Source organism: Dunckerocampus dactyliophorus, chromosome 9, assembly GCF_027744805.1.
Source record: "Dunckerocampus dactyliophorus isolate RoL2022-P2 chromosome 9, RoL_Ddac_1.1, whole genome shotgun sequence".
Lineage (NCBI taxonomy): Eukaryota > Metazoa > Chordata > Actinopteri > Syngnathiformes > Syngnathidae > Dunckerocampus > Dunckerocampus dactyliophorus.
This window is the reverse complement of record NC_072827.1, coordinates 2439474-2455249: the sequence shown is the minus strand read 5'-3', so window position 1 is coordinate 2455249 and position 15776 is coordinate 2439474. Positions and strand designations below refer to the sequence as shown.

Sequence of the window (15776 nt, the reverse complement as noted above, 5' to 3'; positions counted from 1 at the left end):
GGCTACTGATTATTTCCTTTTTTTCTGTGTTTTTTCTTGTTAACTTACATTATTAGAATGCGCAGCCGAAAAAAAACAGCAGTGGGTTGCAAATGGCCCCCGGGCCGCACTTTGGACACCCCAGTGTCTGCTTCTGCTGAATTAACAAAATGTCATGCGTAATGTGTCACTAAATGATGACGCAGTCATTAAAGCAGGACAAACTTCTCCTCTGTGAGCAGACAACTTCCTCAATTTCACTAACTTCCTTGCAAGCATCCAACATTTAACAGAAGCATACAGTTGGAGTGGGATGCGTTAAAAACTCATAAATGGGTTAAACGAGTTCCTTGGAGTGGGAGGGGGGGGATTCCCAGACCACATGCTGAGTGCGGTCTCACCACAAAAACATTCAACACTTCCTGCTTTCTTCAGCTCAGGACTTGAATTTTCCCCTCAGTTTTATGGAAATAAACAGAGTGAGACCTCTTTTGCTCAGTACGTTAAGGCTGGTGTTAGGAAGATGGGCCGAACACTCGCTCCTTCTGTAATTTCCACTTAGCTTCCCCACACATTTACTTTTCCGTCCCGGTCGGAGCACCCCCCCCCCCCCCCATGACTAAGTGTTTTGGAGCGAGTGCACGTGTGCGGCGCCACATGAAAACACGTTTCTGGGTCAGCTGAGTGCGAGAAGGCCAGAGGAAGACAGGAAGAGAAAAAAAAAGGTTGTGATTCATCAAATCCTGAGGAACTAAACTCAAAATGTCGAGTTGGATCTGTGTTCCGTCTGCAGCCCAGTATTCCCCGCCGACACGTGTCTTCTTGTGGCGCTCCTTGTGGAAACCTCCAGAACCGTCGGCCTCGGTACGCCACACAACTGTCAACAACTGCAATCCTGTTGCGAAAATTGAGGACTAAAAGTAAGAACAATGAGTGTAGTGACTTATTGTTTGCCTAAGATTGGACCGTGGGGGACCAATCGTGCCTTGCTTTCGTTGACAGGATGTACCATCTTTAAGGAGTCTTTAAAATGGTAATGCCCGCCACAAATACATATGGCACTACCTGTTCGCCCTCATTCATAAACGCGTTATAACGCACCCGGTCTGCCAGAGAATAAGAAGATGTAGCAGGAGGGCTCCGTGTTGCCAATGTAGTGACATTGTTCAACCCTTTAGGGCCAAAACTCAAAGCCTACTTGAGGACATTACCCCCCATTTTTCATGTCCATTCGTTCCCGCTTCAAATTTCTACTTTCCGATATTCAACTATGCAGACATAAGACTACGGTTGTTTTGGCGTAGTTGTTAGCTTCAATAAAGTGATTATTGATCAAACACTTCTTCATTCTCTCAATGTCCGGGAAAAAGCGACAGTATTTTATATCGCCACAAAAACGTCACAATCCGTGAGATGTGTAACCCGGAAGAGTCACGCATTTCCAAGCATGCTTTGCTATAGTTAAAATGATCACTTTTGACTGTCTTTTTAAAAGATGTTCTTTTGTACAGATGGGGCGTAATGGTTAAAGTGCTGCCGCTTTTAGTCATGTACGGTTACATTATTTGGACTTTTGGTCTGAATCTGGCACCCTTATGAAGAATGGTTGTGAATTTCGTGCTATATACAATATTGTTTCCACTTGTAAAATGAAACAGTTTATACCAGAGGCATCGCTTACTTACTCAGATTGCTGTAAGCACTTTGTATGATAAGGTTCGTGAGGCGGGTGAACTCAAATCTATTTTCCCAATAGTTCCTCGCGCCGGATGAAATTGCAGCGCAGGACGGATTAGGCCCCCGGGCCTGAGTTTGGCACATGTACTCTAAATACTCTTTCAAAAAAAGGCGCTCACACCAAATGTAGAAATGACAAAACGACAAAAAGACGCAACAGAAGAAAGTGATTTGGTCGTTCTAAGCCCATAATGTGTCGTAGCCAATTACGCAATTTTCAATGGCCACGTCATCACACCCCCACCCCACCGCAGCCACTAATAGATTGCAGTCCTGTTGGAAAAACTGCTTGTAATGGTCCGGCTTGGGCTAAATTCCCTTTCCACTCACACATCCATAATGCATTTACATGACATGTTAAAAAAAAAAGGCTACCATCACACAAAATGATGCCATATAACTTTAGTAAGGCTCACACGTGGACTCCAAAAAGCAAAGTCTTGGTCCAACCACCACCAGGGCGGTGGGTGCAACCGTGCAAACCCCTGCCGTAGGGCTTAGCATTGAGACAAAACGAGACAGGAATGCTCCCAATTTGTACAAACTTAAGGGTCAAACAAGTACAAAAGCCAAACCCATCAGGGTACTACCCCTAAAGCTATAATGACAACAGTTTTTCTACCATCAACATTTTTCTTCTTGATTGATTTTTAGCACAGAATGGAGGCAGGGAAGGTGAATATGCGAACTAGCATGGATTGTCTTATGCACAGTGTATGTGATAGTGTGTGTGCGTGTGTCAGATGGTGATGGACCGGGCCTATTCCCACTGATGCAGCAATGACAACCATTCCAGCAACCGAAAAAAGGCCACAGTGGGCAGTGGAGTGCACAAATGCGCAAACACCGCCCATCCAATGGCGCTGAAGCCTGTCAAGGGGATGGAATCTGTTAAATCAGTGCAATGGAGACCCCCGCAGTGTGCACGCCATAGCTAACTGGGGCGTAGATGTCAGGGGGATGAGGAGAAGAAAGGAGCATCACTTCTTCCTCTTGGAGCCAAAATTGGCAGGAAAAAATAAATAATGGATGTGAGATGCAGGCCAAAATGATGTCATGGATGTACTGTAATCCAGCTCAGCATCCATAGGCTGGAGGAAATGCTTAAATACATGTTTGTGCTCCAGTTTCCGCTCACACACACAGATACACAGGTACATATAAATATATATACACTAACCTTATAAACTTGTCCATATGTGCCATTTCCCACCACTTCCACCAGCTCAAAAATGCCAGCAGGGTCCTGTGTAAAGAAACAAGCGTCCCATTATTCTCATTAATAAGGTGGTAATTGGCGAGGGTGTGTTTGATGCGAGAGCCGGCAGAGCCCGCCGGCCTTGGCCTCACACAGCGGCGGGGATAAGACAAAGAGGAGCAGCCAGTCTCGTCAACAACCATCGTCTCGTTCATTTTCGGGCTATTGTACATTTTTAAACACTGCAGAGAGGTTCATACTCACCCTCAGGGATGCCAGGTCGATGTCCACCAGGCTCTTCGCCGGGGAGTCGTTCGCCATTTTTAAAAGGAAAAACGATGATAAATCAGCAACGCGATATGAATCTCCTTCACGCCGACAGCGAACGAATCATCATAAACAAATTAAGCTTCTAACGTCAAATCCTTTTCGATCACCGCGACCCTTTCCTCTCTAGAAAACCAGAGTAGTCCCTCCTCCGCTGCTACATACCGACTGACTCCGCTCAGGGCTGAGATCGGCCGGCTGACGTCGTCTCTCTCCCCGCCTTCAACCTCTTGATCGCCCCGCCTCCCTCAAGTTCTCACAAACGCACATAACCAACCGAAATAAAGACCGTTATGACTTAAATAAAGACTTTATGTTTAATTGCAGCGGGGGGAGTGTATATGTAATTAGCTAGCTTTAGATTTGTTTTAGCATGTCGATTTATTTATTGTTAATGTCACTTACAGCGCCATTTTGTGGAATGCAGGGGTATTACACGCACGATTACGCGCTAGCTCAGTAGATCGCTAAAAGGAGATGAGCCAGTAGGCCATTTTTAGCGATAAACTGTTATGTGTCCTTTATTTATTTATTTATTTATTTTTTTTGTTAATGTGTTTTTGGAACCAGCCCGGACCCTCTGGCTCCACCTAGGAGGGTAAATGTAGCCTTAAATACGCCAAATAGTCATGAGAAACCTTCAGTTTGTATATCTTTCCCGCCTTTGGATGAACCAAATGTACACAAGGAGGGGTGGGCGGATCGATTAAGTGTCAATACCAAGCGTGTCTGATGATATTAGCGTGCTGAGATTGATATTTTTCGTTCTCTTGTGTGTTTATTTTCACAAACATCGGTGTGTTTTATTGTCGATATTGTGCTAATTGTTTAAAACTCAAGAAGAAATGTCTTGTTTGGGGCAAAAAGCCAAAGAATTTGACGAGCCAAGAGTACTTTTTTTTGCGCGATTGCCGGAATAATTGTACTAATTTTGTTGTTATTGTCACATTGCCTAATACTGTTGTATTTATATATTGTTACATTGTTCATAAATAAACATTAATGCCCTTAGTCTAGCTTCAAGTACTCTTTCCAATAACTTCATTGTATGGCTCATCAGCTTTATTCCTCTGTAGTTGCCACAGCTCTGCACATCTCCCTTGTTCTTAAAAATGGGCACCAGCACTGACAAACGAGGTTAGACAGGAATCTCCATGGACTATGATGTTTGCAGATGACATTGTGATCTGCAGTGAGAGCAGGGAACAGGTGGAGGAGAAGCTAGAGAGGTGGAGGTTTGCCCTGGAAAGGAGAGGAATGAAGGTTAGCCACAGTAAGACAGAGTACATGTGTGTGAATGAGAGGACCCAAGTGGAAGAGTGAGCTTACAGGGAGAAGAGATAAAGGTGGAGGATTTGAAGTATTTAGGGTCAACAGTCCAAAGCAATGGAGAGTGTGGAAAAGAGGTGAAGAAGCATGTACAGGCAGGATGGTATGGGTGGAGAAAAGTGTCAGGTGTGATGTGTGATAGAAGAGTTTCAGCTAAAATGAAAGGAAAGGTGTACAAAACTGTGGTGAGACCAGCGATGTTGTTTGGTCTAGAGACGGTGTCATGACTGTGACTAGTAGGTTTCTAAGTATTGCAGTAGGCCATATGCACACATACACCCACCCACCTACCAGCGGTGTGTCGCGTGGCTACAAATAAAAATGGCACAAATCAGGCTGTGGCCATTCCCGCCTTTGGACTGCACTCACCTGTACAGAATTGTCTTGACCCGACACCCTGGAGTGATTGCTGACCGGTATTACACCCAATTAAACCGCTCAGTACAAGTACTTTTAAAAAAAACAACAAAAAACAAGTATCCATTTTAGTATCGGATTGATAACAAAATTCACACTATCGCCCAACCCTTGCCCGAGGCTTGTGCTTGACTTTGATAACACTGCCCCCCTGTGGCCACATAGCTCAGGTGCTCCTATACTTTTTTCTTTTCCGCAGGTGCTTCTATACGCTCTGTGAGATGAATGGAGCGTGACGCCACAAGCTGTCACCCAAGACCCTATCAGGATTCAGTTAACTTCCACAAGGCTGAGAAGAGGCTTACTGTTTTTTTTCCTTTGCTGAGACAACTCTGGGGGGGAAAAAACTGCAAGGACGACATGATTTGGTTGTCTCTATTGGCAATAAAAAATAGATACAAGACCTCCCTTTACAAATATCTCAGGTAAATACAGCATGTTGTGAACGCCCACCCAAAACGACAGGGAGGATGGTGACAAACATTTGGAAGGACAGAAGAGTGTGCGGTAAATTTACATGACACTCCTTAGCAACCCATGGCCCGACTTTGGGGGAAATGAAGTGAGAAGTTCCACGCCTCACGTGCATTATAGGCCAGTTTGCGCCCCATTGGCATTCTGCCCTGGTTCTGATGCACTCGCAGATGGGCCCTTCAAATTTGCATTATTTTCATCATCAGCACTGCCATCTAACAATTGGTGCCAAGCGTGATTCTTATATTTGTCCAAGACTCCACAAGAAGCTGCTACAGATGCTTCACGAGTGGGGAAACATTCAAGAAGTCTACAATGAAGGAAGCACCGGGCCTCCAGGCGTGTGTTTGTAAATGCACTGTGAAAGTGAACACAAACAAGGCCTCCATGTTACATGAATATACACAATGAAGCTCCAAAACTGACGTCACATTCAAGCATAAAAAAAAGTTGCTTCGTGTTAACACCAGGGGGCGCCACTTTCCAATCAAAACATTTTTTGTCAGGGAAAAGACAGCAGATAAAAGTGCGCTGTGAAAATCTTATATAGAGTTTGGCGGCGTAACAAAAAAAAAAGCGTACATTGGATACTAGGATATGCTACAAGAAGAGGCGGCACACGTTATCAGTCAGCTGAGACAGCAGGAAGATTTGATGTCGCCCAAGGCGATGCGAGCGCCTCGCCGAAACGTTCGCCCTGTCAGTACATTCGTTTTTTGCTTCCCGTTTGTAAAGGTCTGTGGATCTGTACAGTAGAGGATGACGCTGCTGCTGCCGCTGCTTTTAGTCATGTGACCAAGCTCAGTCAATCAACAGAGAGAAGAGAAGCAGCGTCCAATGAAGAGACAAATGCAGGAAGCAGGAGTCCAAAACACACGTAAATACAAAAAAAAAGTGACTGCATGGATGTGCACAACCGCCCGGCGGTGTTTTTGGGGGTGAGGGTGGGGGGGTGTTCCCCGCTGGTGCCTCATCATCGCGGCCTCTTCCGCGTGACAAAGATGAGGACCTTGCGAATGGCGATGAGGCGGCTCTTGAGGGTGGTCATGGCCAGGATGGTGAGCTGGGCCCGGTTCTCCAGCGGAAGGACAGCAAGCAGCCACCAGCACCAGGCCGGCCCGCTGGGACTTGCCTGCAAGAAGAAGACATTGATCACTAACCAGGTAAAAGCACTGCAAATCAATGTGCAATTTCTTTTGTTATCAATCATTGTACAACCGCAGTTTACTACATGGCTACAACTGCTTTGCTAAAAAGTGAAAGGAATGAGGATCCCCAGGGTGGTAAAGTTAGCCAGTCAGGAAAAGGACTTTGGTAGCTTGATGGAACTGCCACATTGGACATATGAGTATTTCTTCACATGAATCATTACTTGGTGTTACACTTGAATGTGAAGTGAAGACTCTTAGCTCTGAACCGGATACATTTCTAAACTGGTAGAATACAGGGTGTCCCATAAAAAATGTATACACACTTTAAATAATTGTAAACTAGGTCTTTATTATAATTTGTTCAATTTTCAAAGTCTCATAGAATTTACAAATATTTTATTGTTTTGTCACTGCCTATTGTCAAACTGACATCCGTTCTGGTCCAGACACTGCTGACATCACCAAACTATTTCCTTGGTATTAGCGTGCATTCGTTCAGTGGCTGCTCTCAATTCAGCGACTGTTGCATGTCTCATAGTGAAGACTTTGTCTTTTAGGTATCCCCGTAAAAAAAAAAAAAAAAAAGTCTAGCGGTGTGAGATCTGGTGAACGCAGAGAGTATTCAACCCTTCCAATGCAACTGTTTGGCAAAGTTCTCATCAAGGAAGGATTGTGATGGTAGTGTGGGCGTGCCCCATCTTGCTGAAAATAAAAGTCCTCATCTTCAAAGTCTTCTCTAATACTTGGCATGACAGACTGTTGCAGCAGGTGTATACATTTTTTGGGACACCCTGTATATTTTTTCTTTGAAATAAAAGACTGAGGACAACCCTTTTTTTTTTTTTTTTTCTCCCTGCCCTTCAAAATGTATCTAAAAATAAATATTGTATGGGCGGGGTCTACAGTATATAGTATGTATGAATTGAATGAAGCATTTTCCTTTCCTGCGTCCATGCCAGACAAGGACATTTTGAGTTGTAAGGATTGAATTGGATTACCTGAGGGTCTGGGTCTTTGCTGGGCAGGTGTCCAAAGTGGCTGAGGATCTGACTCTTCATGTTGTCTTTGAGCGAAGTGAACCAGTTGTCGGCCTGCTCGTACACGGCGTCATGAAGCTTCAGCAGCTCAGCAAGCTCCTCCCCTTCCACCTGATGACAGACACTCTGATTAGGGTGCGCGTGTGATTCACGACATCAGCACACGGCTACAGATGCAGACTTCTTTCCCCACCTTTTTGTCCTCCAGGTACTCTATTTTGGCAGTATGGTAGCCATCTCTTTGGCCATGACTTAAGACTTTGAAGCGAGACACCCCGACCGTCTCCACCACGGAGCGGCCGTCAGGGAAGAATTTAACATCTTGCACCTGCAAAAGCAAACCAGCCGCTCTTTCAGTTTGTGACAGTGAGGTGACGAATGGTTCAGATTCAGGAAGGCACGCTCACCTGCAGCATGCAGCCATAGTCGGCGAAGCCTTTGAGCTCATCCGCTATGCACATGCCAAACTGCTTGGTGCCCGTCTCCATGGAGCGGCGGATCATGAGGCGGTAGCGAGGCTCGAACACGTGCAGCGGACACGGTATGGTGGGGAAGGCCATGGTGCACACAAAGATGGGCACTTCCTGGTTCAGGCTGCAAGAGACATGGTTAAAATAGGTACATTATGGCAATGTAATTTATCTTATTTATGACGTATTGTGTAAAACTAAGACATGAATAACATCAAATTAAAAGCACAAAATGAATGACGACCCCCCCCATCCACCAGTTCAAGTTCCAAGTTTTTCCAGAGAGATGATTACATCGCCGTTTGACGTGTGTGCTAAAAGGCAGTGCTAGCATGAATTAACTTGAGACACATGTGCACATTAGCACTCAATAAGTCATCCAAACTTACCTTTATGCCTTCCCACATAGTATCAGCATTTGACACCACACATGAGGTGAAAGAAAAATGGTAAAAATCTGTGCGGCATGAGATAAAGTTAGCACACCCACAATGGACATGCGTCAAGTGAGACGGATGTAACAGAGAGAATCCGGCCACTCTTCAAAATAAAACATTTAAAAAAATATGAAATGAAATGTTTTTTCTTTCTGTACGGCCCAGTACCAAATGACCCGCGGCCCGAGGTTTGGGGACCACTGATATACAGCACATTGAAACTGTTAAATGCAGTTTCTTATTATTTATTTAAAATGTGATTTGGAAATTTTTGTCTTTTCTCCTTTGCATAACGTCACAGTGTGCTCCATTGTCTTATTGAATTGATATGTATCAAAATGTAATACTGAGGATCAATGGTCTTACAGTTAAGGGTTATAGAGTAAATGTCCAACATTCATTTGATAGAACAACATAATATAGTAGCGTCTGTGTAGGCTCTCAGTCGTACAGGAGTTGTCCATCGAGGAAAAGGCTTCTTGAGACGTCATCTGTACTTCTGTGTAGAAGGTGTCGGACGTTTCGCTCCTCATCCGAAGAGCTTCGTCAGCAAACTAATAAGTGCTGGTAGCTTAGGCCTTAAATACAGTAAGAGTGGGCGGAATTGGTGTGCCAACACCCTCCTCCTATTGGTTCGTTACATACACAATTCAGGGAGCGACACTTCCCTTTTATCGTAGGTGTGAATAACAGGATAGGATTATACCACTGTAAAGATGAGGAATGCAGGCTTAGTGTAACGAACCAATAGGAGGAGGGTGTTGGCACACCAATTCCGCCCACTCTTACTGTATTTAAGGCCTAAGCTACCAGCACTTATTAGTTTGCTGACGAAGCTCTTCGGATGAGGAGCGAAACGTCCGACACCTTCTACACAGAAGTACAGATGACGTCTCAAGAAGCCTTTTCCTCGATAATATAGTAGCTTAAATTAAAGTGTAAGGTGAAGTATGTGTCTGCACGTGTATGAAACTGACTTTGAGAGCTCCTTCATCTCCTCTTCGTGGATTTTCTTCCTTTCCGCCAGCTCATTGCTGAGGTACCGCTGCAGCACTTCCTCCATCAGCAGTGTCTTGTTGTAGCCTCTGGTGGCCAAATACTAACGCGGACACCGAGACGATGCAGTGAGCGCCAAGTTCATAAACAGTTTGCTTGCATGATATACTTGGCAAAACAACCACCTCTGATAGATTCTCCTTGCACAGAGGGCAGTTGGGGTTGTGGTCAAGGCAGCGTTCCAAACACTTGAGGCAGAAGGTGTGTCCGCAGGGCGTGGCCACTGGCTCGTAAAACAACCTGGAGGACCACAACAACAGACATTAGGGAGAAACGTCTATTGAGCAGCAATAGTCATCGTGTTGACCTGCCAGTCAATCACCTCATGCAGAGAGAACACTCCATGTCACCACTGTCCAATAGGTCCATTGGAACGCTCCTCCTTCCTGCTGCGGTCGTAATGCTGCTGGGCTCGCCTGTGGGTCAGTCAAACATGCATTTGTGACTTGTCCAAGCCATGCAGCATTCTCTTCTGCCATCTAGTGGCTTCTCTGCTCACTTTTTACTTTTACAAATGCTATGCAATGAAAACAGGTTTCCTACCAGGTTTGAGCAGTTTAGAGGGTGGGTAGAAGGCTGCCAGGGATGCGTCATCACTTTGCTTCCTCTTCACACCAGTAGGGGGTGCTGGTACTGTGGCCAGTGCAGTAGCCAGGCTCTTGCTGCTCTCTCCAACTGCACAAGAGTCCGATTTCCAAGGAGAGACGGCAGAGAGCCTGGAAGACGACTCGTCCGGGGAGGCGCTTTTAGTCATACACAAATCAGAGTCCTGGACAAAGAAATATTGATTTAAGAAGATCTATTTTATCACAATAGCTTGTTTTAAGGCCTTTTTATTGACTCAAATCCAGACCAGACTACCAAAAAAGTGAGTAATTTATTGCATGTAGTCAAGTTGGCTGACCTGCAAGGATGAAGCAGGTTTCTGTGTGAGCGGCCTGAGCGACCTCAGCAGTGCGGGTGGCTTGATGAGGCGCGAGGCTATGCCGCCTTGCAGAGGGTGCAGCGGCGTCGGCAGGTCTTGGTTCTCGAACACGGAGGAGAAGAGCTCGCTGAGGACCTGCGCAATAAAAGCCACAGCGGCGGCATAAGAACAAAGCCAGCAGATGCCGCTGGTGCTGCCAGGAGCAGCCGCCACAGGATGGACAAGATGGAGCTGGTCTTACCTTCTGAGCTTCCAGTTTCACTTTGGTCCAATTAGGCTTGAGAGCCACACACAACAAATACTCCTGCAAGGCCTCATCATTGCGACCCGCTTGGCTCAGCGTTGTGGCTTTCAGGTAGTGAGCCTGAAGTAAAGGCACAAAATGAATCATCTCTCCAGTCACCATTCCTTGTTTTACAAAGCATGTGTACCTTTGCAGACAACAACATATTGCACCTGGCATCTCCTGGGTTGTTATGCACTTCAACACACATGTAGTAAGGGTGGGGTTAATTGAAATCTGGCTAAATTGAAAAATATAACATTTGTGTGTAAAAACATTCATATTTTGTATGTGAAACTGCATTATATGCATTGTTAAATATAAAAGTGCAAACTTTGTGTTGTATTCAATGTATCCAGATGGGATGTGATTATCCTTTTGCTGCTTTTTTTTATATTAACTTCAACAGAAAGGAAAAAATAATTATTGCAGTTATGAATCCTACAGCGTGCGCAAGTCTCAAGTCAAGTCGCTAAACATTTTCCTGCAGAAAAATGCTTGAACAAAAACTTGATCAATGAATTATTTACATAATTAAATCAAAGGAAATGTATTTTTTTAATATTTTAAAGAATGTAAACATTAACATTTTAATTTAGGACTAGTTTTAAATGTTTTTTTTATTTCCTATAAATAATTAAATACAATTTAAACCTATTTTTTTTAATTTAGAATATAATAAGGCGGCATTTTTAGGACCTTCTTCCGTGCATCCATTAGTCACGGTTTTGTGCAAAGGTACCATTTTCGTCACCATTTGTAAGCTGGCTTTCCAAATCTTAATATGGTATCTATGAAAATTAGCCAATAAATGTGTTTTTGTTCGTACCACTGGATGTTGTACAACTGGATGATAAATCTTAGACACTTTACTGATCTCCAAGACAAATTCACGTTCATTCTTGTGTCTACCTGACCGCTGAAGTAAATACTCCTCTCACCTTTGGCCAGAGAGGCTTCATCCTGCAGAGGCTGCTGGCGTCCTGCAGAGCCTGGCTGGAGCTCTCCATCTCCTGGTGCAGCTCAGCCCGCTGGCACAGCAGCCTGCCTAAAGAGGGCGCTGCGTGCACACACAGAGACAGAGTACAGTCAGGTCAGGTCGAACAGAAGTAGGCCAGCAATGTAACGTGACATGGCGCACGGAGTCACGTGCTCAGCGCGTTTGCTTACACAAACGCCCAGGTAAGGCCACACGACTGTATCTGACCAGAGGCTTTTCTGCGGGGGCGATGGATCACATTTTAGGCAAACCGCGTCACGGAGCACCAAATGTGAAGACATTTAAACACGCTTGAGGGAAGCAGCTTCAAGCGTCAGATGGAAAAAGACACGGTAGCTGCTCGTGCCAACTATTTTCCTCGTACATTTTAACATTCTTAACTGTCATACAGGTGCACAAAGACGTTACCCAACAATAAATCATGGAGTCGTAACTTTAATGCCAAACTTGTGATGTAAATGGAGTCTCATCACATCTGTAATTTTGGAAAAATCAGTACTTTACTTAAAAATTAAAAAATATATATATATTTTTTTAAGTTTACGCTCCCAAAAGTGATCATCCAGAGCGAGGTTATGCACAACGACTCTAAAAGCCATTTTTCCTGGACATCTTGGGGAAATTCAGAACAGTCCAACTTCAACTTCGGGAGCATAGGACTACAACTCTGTATGTGCTGATAAGAACTGAATATTTCAGTATCAAAAGCTACAAAAACCCTTGTAAATATATTCATGGACTTCTCTTCCTTATTATCTTTCCATCAAAGGTCTATTGTGATCATTAAAACGGGCGTTGTCATGCAGAGCCAAAATGGAACGTTCGTTCTGCACTTCCTTCAATGAACGGCGACGTGGTCGTAGCAAACACGACACGCACGATGTCATCAAACATGATGTGGCAGACTGCCTCGACGCGCTCTCTTGTGCATCGCAGGCGTCAGACCGACCGGCCGTATGCTGGGGAAACGCTGCCGACAGGCGGGGGAGCTGCAAAGGAACACTTCTGTGGACAGAATGTGTGAATCACTGTTGATCCTGCAGTGTGAATATCTTGACACTGTGCTCATTTGCATTAGCCCATTCAAAATCTGACTGAATGGGACATCCTTTTTTGTTCCTGTAAAAAATGTTGCAAGTAAATAAATGGACTAGGCTGGTTAGGAGGCAACGTACTAGAACAGAACATTCTGCCTGTTTGGTAACTGAGGCGTGTTCAGAGCGGGTATCTGACTCATGCACCGGAGCTCCAGCAGTTACATATCATGCCCAGAACTTTGACCTGATTGTTACCCAACACTTTGGCAACTTATGAAACTGAACATGGGTAGTGTTTGAGACCAATGGGTTCCAATTTTATTAAATTAGGACTCCTCTGCTCTTATTTAGTTAGCAGGAATATGAGATAAATATAAGCGCGTGAGAGGAAAGTGGAGCTATGTCTGTCCGTTAGGTAATCAAGGACAGTGCGTCATGCAGTCACATAACAGCTGACCTGTGGAGCCGACACAAGAAATGGCGCCATCTACCGGAGATACCGGGAAGTACAGCGGAGAAAAGTAGGTCATGTGCTCGAAACGCTACAGAATATCGTACAGAAATGTTACACAAATCATATCTTTTTTCACACCAAGTGTCTTACCCAAATCCACGGCCTCGTCGTACTTCTGCAGGGCCTCGGTCAGGTTGTGGTTGTGCCACAGAACCTCCCCTTCGATCCACAGCTTCCGGGCCCTGCTTTCGGTGGCGAATAGCTTGTCCAACAGGCCGCTGAGGACCACGTCGAGTCTCCGTCCGTTGGGCAACCCCTCTTTCCTCATGATGGCCTGTTTGCAGTGCACACAGTCCGTGACAGAGTCCCTCTCCAGGCAGCGTTTGCAGAACGTGTGCCCGCACTCCACGGTGGAGGGCTCATGGAGAAGACATCTGCACACGCCGCAGGAGAACAAGTCCAGAGTCTCGTCCTCGGTGCATTCCCCGTCGCAGTCTTCCCCACTGTCCCCGCTGCTGCTGCTTCGGAGGCCCGGCTCTTTGTCGCGGAGGCTGCGGGCGATGTTCTCCACCAGCAGCGGCAGCTCCTCCGGATGCAACTTGCCCAGGTTGGCCGCCGCACAGTAAGAGTCCAGCGCCTCCGAAATCCTCCCGGCGCGCACCAGAGTGTCTGCCTTCCTCAGACACAAGCCCCTGTCCGGCTGCTGGAGGTCGGACAGTTGCGAGCTGTAAATCTCGGCCGCCAGACTGAAGTCCCCTGCCCGGGTGGCTTCCTCTGCTACCTCCAGCATCTCTGGGCAGATCCCGGGGGCTGCCGGGTTGGAGAGAGGGTGGACGAGGAGCTCACCCTGCTGGTACCTGACCTCCATGCCCCCCTTACAGGTTTCTACTCGACTAATAAATTCGAAGAGACTCTAGAAAAGACGAGAATCATATTCCGAAATGAAGCTCCCTGTCGCCAAAGCGAACACCGGAATGCGGTCCACTACTGCCCATTGGGAGCAGATTCGGATTCATTCTGGATCAACACGGCAGATACTTTGTAATGTAGTTGGTTGCCGTCGCTCCTCCTCCCACCCAGCGGAACTCCCTATCGCTTCTATTTCCGTGTTGTTCTACTTTCTACTGTTTAAACACAATTTTAGGACCGGCAATTTGACTATAAACTATATTTTATTTTATAGCGCACACTTTGGATCAATACACAGCCATTAAAGCTGGGAGGTGAAATCCTCCGGGTTTAGCAAATAAGAAGCTTAAACTTGTCCACCGCAGCGCTAACTCAAGCTCTCGGTTAAACGAATAAAAATCGCTCACATTTTAAAACAATTGTGCATTAAAGTTGGCGTTATATCTATCATGTTTGAAACGGAGCGAGCTGTTTTATGAAAGACGCTAGGCTAGCTACCTAAACCGAAGCTAATGTCGAGCGAGCCGCTTTGTGGCCCTCCACACACGAAGCTACTCCGAGTCAAGTCCCGACCTATAAGAACGTCGTCGACCAACCACCCAGAACAGCCAAGTTGTCGCCGTGTTGTTAACCCCGTCGGTAGCCCAGGAGGCTAACGCTCCTTGCTGTCTTTCGTGTCCACTTCGCCCAAAGACTGCTGAGGGCCGTCACGTGACAGGCGAAGAGCGCTCCCATTGGCCCGCCGCTCGGCCCACTTATATAACGCAATAGTGTTGTTGTATAACCTCTTACAGTGAATGGCAGCCTGACACTGCCAACACAACAGACGCATAACTCTACCATTTTGCATGCAGGATTTTTAACACCACACAACTGGAACACCACTGAGACATTATTGTAGCTATAACTATAACCATTCAAATCACACAAGTAGGCCTGGTTGCATGGCTAGCTTCATTGTTTTATGTAATGCTTTACATAAGCAGCCTTACAAAATGCTGCTTTCTGGAGCATGTTGCATATGGCTCACACTTGCAAGGAGGAGCTGCTGTGGACGTTCTGTTTGCTCAAAAGACTTAGTTTGTGACCCAATTCAGAGACAAGGGATGTCTACAGATCCACTCGGCTCCAAGGGATGTATATAACCTGCAGGCAGGCAATCTAATATTTATTTAAGAAAAAAAATGCTTGAATAACGACACCTGCATAGACCTTGTGTAACAAAAATGTTATCTGAACAATAAATAGAAATGCATGAACATGTTTTTACACTGCACGACAGCATTGTTTTGACTCTAAAGTCAGGCCTAAAACTAAATGTGCAGCGCACCCAATCAATCAATCAATTTGAGAAACTGTTGCGTGTATAGTTGCACAGGCCTGTCTGGGTAATGTGGTGGTATGTTGTGATATATGGTAGTCCTATATGTCTATCTTATCATTCATTTAAACCGCAAGTGTCCAAACTTTTTCCATCGAGGGCCACATAGTGAAAAATGAAAGGATGCATGGGCCACTTTGATATTTTGTAAAGATATGCTCAGAAGTAGCGACCA

At 45.4% G+C, this 15776-nt stretch overlaps 2 protein-coding genes across 10 annotated transcripts in view; both read right to left on the bottom strand.

The window, feature by feature from the left end:
• LOC129188012 (mitogen-activated protein kinase kinase kinase kinase 4-like) overlaps positions 1 to 3467 on the bottom strand; it is a 111948-nt gene extending 108481 nt beyond the window's left edge. For 5 of the 9 annotated variants that reach the window (XR_008572508.1, XM_054787960.1, XM_054787958.1 and 2 more), the window contains exons 1-2: positions 3179 to 3465; positions 2897 to 2962 (exon numbers count right to left, since the gene is read on the bottom strand). Coding sequence is in view for 8 of the 9 variants with exons in the window: in XM_054787960.1 (XP_054643935.1) it covers positions 2897 to 2962; positions 3179 to 3235 (123 nt within the window). In the remaining variant the exon portion in view is untranslated. Of the gene's footprint in view, positions 1 to 2896; positions 2963 to 3178 lie in introns of all 9 variants that reach the window. The other 4 variants (XM_054787966.1, XM_054787962.1, XM_054787964.1 and 1 more) reach the window with 3 other exon arrangements.
• Positions 3468 to 5345: 1878 nt separating this feature from the next.
• Positions 5346 to 14940, bottom strand: lonrf2 (LON peptidase N-terminal domain and ring finger 2). Its single transcript, XM_054787953.1, has 12 exons — positions 13462 to 14940; positions 11762 to 11880; positions 10779 to 10901; positions 10517 to 10672; positions 10156 to 10381; positions 9935 to 10028; positions 9738 to 9852; positions 9534 to 9655; positions 8057 to 8243; positions 7843 to 7977; positions 7611 to 7760; positions 5346 to 6593 (listed from the first exon to the last, which is right to left on the bottom strand). The coding sequence occupies exons 1-12, from the start codon at positions 14177 to 14179 to the stop codon at positions 6435 to 6437; spliced, it is 2304 nt and encodes a 767-aa protein (XP_054643928.1). The 5' UTR covers positions 14180 to 14940; the 3' UTR covers positions 5346 to 6434.
• Between the last annotated feature and the right edge of the window lie 836 nt (positions 14941 to 15776).